A 5,057-nucleotide genomic window follows, 5' to 3' on the forward strand; every position below is an offset into this window, starting at 1 on the left:
TTGGTTAAAAATGCAGCTTCTTTGTTCAACATTTGCCTTTTTAGATAGAAAATGTATTATTCTGGATTGTAAATTCGTCTTTTGGTACAAACCTTTTTTTTTTGTTGAAAGTGAATTCTTTGTTATTAGAAATTGTATTATATTTTTGGTCGAAAATGTAGCTGCTTTGTTCAACATTTGTCTTTTTAGATAGAAAATTTATTATTTTGGATTGAAAATTCGTCTTTTGGTACAAGAGTCGTCTTTTTTTGGTTAAAAGTGAATTCTTTGTTATTAAAAATTCTATTATATTTTTGGTTGAAAGGCAATCTTTTTTGGTCCAAAATGCAGCTTCTTTGTTCAATATTTATCTTTTTAGATAGAAAATTGATTATTTTCGATTGAAAATTCGTCTTTTGGTGCAAGAGTCGTCTTTTTTTTAGTTAAAAGTCAATTCTTTGTTATTAAAAATTCTATTATATTTTTGGTTTAAAATGCAGCCTCTTTGTTCAACGTTTGTCTTTTTAGATAGAAAATTGATTATTTTTGATTTTAAATTCGTCTTTTGGTACAAAACTTTTTTTTTTGTTGAAAGTGAATTCTTTGTTATTGAAAGTTCTATTATATTTTTGGTTGACAGTCATGGTCGAAAATGCAGCTTCTTTGTTCCACATTTGTCTTTTGCGATAGAAAATTTATTTTGTATTGAAAATTCGCCTTTTGGTACAAAAGTCGTCAATTTTTTGGTTGAAAGTGAATTATTTGTTATTAAAAATTCTACTATATTTTTCGTTGAAAGTCAATCTTTTTCGGTCCAAAAGGAAGCTGCTTTGTTTTACATTTATCTTTTCAGATAGAAAATTTATTATTTTGGATTGAAAACTCTTCTTTTGGTACAAAAGTCGTTTTTTTTTGTTGAAAGTGAATACTTTGTTATTAAACATTCTATTATATTTTTGGTTGAAAATGCAGCTTCTTTTTTCCACATTTGTCTTTTTCGATAGAAACTTAATTTTTTCGTATTGAAAATTCGTCTTTTGGTGCAAAAGTCGTCTTTTTTTTTTTTGAAAGTGAATGCTTTGTAATTAAAAATTCTATTATATTTTTGGTCGGAAATGCCGCCTAGTCGAGACCTGTCGCGTGTGCTCTTGATTATATTTAGCTTAAAATTGACTACATTTCATTGGAAAAATAAGGAGAGTTGTACTCGTGCCTGGGACCCCATTCTTTACCGAAATAGTATTTTTACTTGCTCCCTGATTGATGTTTTCATTCATAGTTTGACATTTTTCTGAAGTTGACCTAACCTCAAAACTGTACGAGTTTTCTGTGTTCTTACGTTCGCGCTCTACTCATCATGGCACCTAGTGGAACAAAAGAGATAAAGACTCTCCATACTGAAGTGATCTGTCGTGGGTGCAATTCCAAAGTGGTAGACGCGGTTTTTTGCCCTAAGTGCAATACCCCCTACCATCAATCATGTGCAGCGAGTATCAGGCTGCTGGATAACGGAGCATATTCTAGATGCTGTGCTCCACGTCAACGGTCACCTCTGTAGCTAGTCTCTCGTCCAAAATCGACAGTCTGTCCTCTAGCATTGACAATGTTATTGTCAGAGTTGAAACGACAGAGAAACTAGTTGAGGACCTGTCAAAGAAAGTTGAGACTGCGGAAGGTAGGATTAACATGCTTGAATCTGTAAACACTAGGTCCCAATCAGTAGATGAGCAAGCCGTTATTCAGAAATGCATGCTAGAAATAATGCAAAGGAATGCTAAAAAAAGGAATTTGATTCTTTTTGGTCTCCCTGAGCATGCGAGCCCCAATTCTAATGACACTGCTCCTATAGTTACTCCCTCGTCTGTCATTGAAATGCATGAAATTTCAAAAATGAAAACTACATTGGAGACCCGTCGCCAGGGTGGGGAGGAGGATCTCAAGCTGACTTTTCGCCAAGGGATACCAGTTGTGAGGAAAATAAGTCAACACAAGAATTCAACGTCAATCCCGGTAGAGCCTGCGAGCGAAACATAACAAATGAAATTTCGCAAAGCAGTGTGAGTAATCCCTCTTTGAATTGCGTTAGTGTAAATATCAACGGCCTGTGTTTAGAGATATACTACCAGAATGTCAGGGGCGTACGAACCAAACTGCATTTGTTACGCATTGCCGTTCCTCTGATCTCCTACAATGTTATTGTATTGACCGAGACCTGGTTAAATCAAAATATAAATTTTTCAGAATTAGGCTTTAAAGGTTTTGATGTTTTCCGTGGAGATCGTTGCAAATTGTCAAGCGATTGCGAACGAGGAGGAGGGGTATTACTAGCCACCCGTCACAGTCTGGGTTGTATTCACATTCCCTCCATTATCAAGACACTTGAGCACATTCTTGTAAAACTTTCAGTAGGCTCTATAACGCACATTCTAGGTGCTTTTTATATTCCTCCAAACTCTAGCATTAACAGATATATTGATTTCTGTGTGATCATGGAAGATGTTTCTAATCGCTTCCCTTATGACACCTTTACTATTTTTGGCGATTTTAACATGCCCTACGCGGATTGGAACAGAGATCTTGACAGGGGTCCCAGCTGCTCAGCAAAGGCTGGATCGTCCAGATTACAAGCTGAGTTCGTGAAAGTTGTTTCTAATTCTTTAGATTTTTTAAATTTTACCAAAATTAATGACAATCACAACGTTCATGGCTCCTTGCTGGATCTCATTTTTACTAATCACAACCCAGACAAATGTCGTGTGGCTATTGATCCCCTACTACCTGTTGATGATTATCATCCTCCCCTATTACTTGATCTAGTAATTAGGAGCGGTTCAGTCCAAGCTAATACTAGTTTAAATCATAATACTAGATCCGATTTCAAAAACGCTAATCTTTCTGCGATTTGTACTTATTTAGGGGAAATTGACTGGTCAAACTTACTTACAACTGCAACGGTAGACGAGTCTGTTGACATTTTTTATTCTCATCTGTATATAGCCTTTGACTATTTTGTACCTGTAAAAAACTTTAAAACTTCTAGCTTTCCCTTATGGTTTAACCGAGATCTAATAAATTTAATTTTAGCTAAAAAGGCCGCTCACGCAAAGTACAAACGCACAAGAAATTTAAACGACTACTTGCAATTCTCATTTCTAAGAGTGCTGACCAGTGAACTGTCCGACCAATGTTACAGTGATTACATTATGAAAACTGAAAATTCTATTATTGCCAACCCGAATCGTTTCTGGGTTTATGTCAATTCGATTAGGCAAATCAACGATATAACTAGCCAAATGTGCTTGGGAGATAAACACGCCGATACGAACGAATCCATCGCAAACCTATTTTCTAATTATTTCAATTCAGTATATACTACCCCCACAGAGGAGCTTGAATTTCAAACTGCCTTATTTGACGTTTTCGATTTTTCCTTTGTGGATATAGCCGCAGAAGATATCAAAGTAAAATTGATGAACCTCGATGTGAACAAGGGTGCCCGTCCTGATGGTGTTCCTCCCTCCTTGATAAAGTCATGCTGCCTCGCACTAATCGAACCGCTTCAAATCATATTTAATAAATCAATTATTAACGGGTACTTCCCGTCAGTTTGGAAAATGGTATGATTATTCCTATCCACAAAGATGGAAATCGAAACGATGTCAAGAATTACAGGCCAATAAAAATCTTTAGCGCAATTCCTAAAATCTTTGAGAGCATTGTACATGAGAAGCTATCTCTAGCTTCAGTCAATGTACTTATAGATGAGCAGCACGGCTTTAGGAAAGGGAGGTCTACGATCACAAACCTTTGTGAGTACACGTGTTATTGGTCAAACAACCTTGAGGCCGGTCAACAAGTTGATGCGATTTACACCGATTTCTCTAAGGCTTTCGATAAGGTCGATCATGGCATTCTGGTGACAAAGCTTAGGGCTCTGGGATTCTCCGCGATCATGCTCTCCTGGCTCACGAGCTACCTGAGCAATAGATTTCAATCTGTCCGCATAAGAGACCGTTATTCTCAAGCTTTTCACGCAACATCGGGCGTGCCCCAGGGATCTCACTTGGGGCCTCTCTTGTTCATTCTACATGTTAATGACATTCATACTGCAATTAAATGTTGCCTTTTTTTACTATATGCTGACGATTTGAAACTTTATAAAGTCATCCGTTCCCGCTTGGATTGCAATGAATTGCAGGATGATCTTGATCGCTTGCAGGTTTGGTGCGACTTGAACGGGATGCAATTTAATGTAAAAAATGTGCAGTAATCTCATTTTCAAGAAGAAAACTAGTCTCTGAAAAAGTTTACATAATCGCTGATCAAGAGCTGCAAAGGGTTTTACACATTGGAGACCTGGGGGTTCTCCTTCAAGCTAATTTAACGTACGAGGAACAGGTCACAGACGTCATAAACAAGACACTCAGGTCCCTGGGTTTCGTCATCAGGAATGCCTCGAAGTTTGAAAATGTGCTCACCCTTAGGACACTGTACTTTTCCCTTGTTAGACCTCATTTGGAATACGCATCGATAATTTGGTCACCTCAGCAGATTATAGGAAAAATCAGACTCGAACGAGTACAGAACCGCTTTCTCCGCTTTGCGGCTCGACAGCTAGGCATGCCTATGCGTAGATGTTATCATGAATATGGTACAATTAGAACTCTGCTCAACATTCCTAAGATTAGCTCACGATTTGAGTTGGCGGATCTGACCTTCTTATACAACATCTTGAATAACGTGATCGATAGTCCTAATTTACTGTCAGAAATTAGCTTGCGTGTGCCTAGGAGATCATCAAGAAGTAGTGTATTGTTCAACGCAGAGCTGCCAGATCGTGGATGGAAATTACCCCCACCATACCTACCGTCTGGGAGCCGCAAAACAGAAAGTGCATGATTACCACTATGAGTTCGTATGTAAGCCGAAAATGCACGATTCGAGCTCGGAGTTCTGCTGTACGATGATTGCCGTTTTGAAGGCTTCGGAAGACTTCAGTGGTCTTCTATTTATATCTTGCTCCCCATTTGAAAGAAATTGAAGAAATTGGCGATTTGGATCTTTTGCGTGATTCTTAA

The 5,057-nt window shown here is 37.7% G+C and overlaps 1 protein-coding gene across 1 annotated transcript; it reads left to right on the top strand.

The window, feature by feature from the left end:
• Positions 1-2,468: 2,468 nt before the first annotated feature.
• On the top strand, positions 2,469-3,602 carry LOC117171112. Its single transcript, XM_033358165.1, has one exon. It carries the CDS (start codon positions 2,469-2,471, stop codon positions 3,600-3,602), a length of 1,134 nt encoding a protein of 377 aa, XP_033214056.1.
• The last annotated feature ends 1,455 nt before the right edge of the window (positions 3,603-5,057 follow it).

Source organism: Belonocnema kinseyi, chromosome 4 (assembly GCF_010883055.1).
Source record: "Belonocnema kinseyi isolate 2016_QV_RU_SX_M_011 chromosome 4, B_treatae_v1, whole genome shotgun sequence".
NCBI classification, from domain to species: domain Eukaryota; kingdom Metazoa; phylum Arthropoda; class Insecta; order Hymenoptera; family Cynipidae; genus Belonocnema; species Belonocnema kinseyi.

What these genes read in the sequence shown, in the direction of transcription:
- LOC117171112 (XM_033358165.1), top strand. Translation starts at nt 2,469, where the DNA reads ATGGAAGATGTTTCTAATCGCTTCCCTTATGACACCTTTACTATTTTT.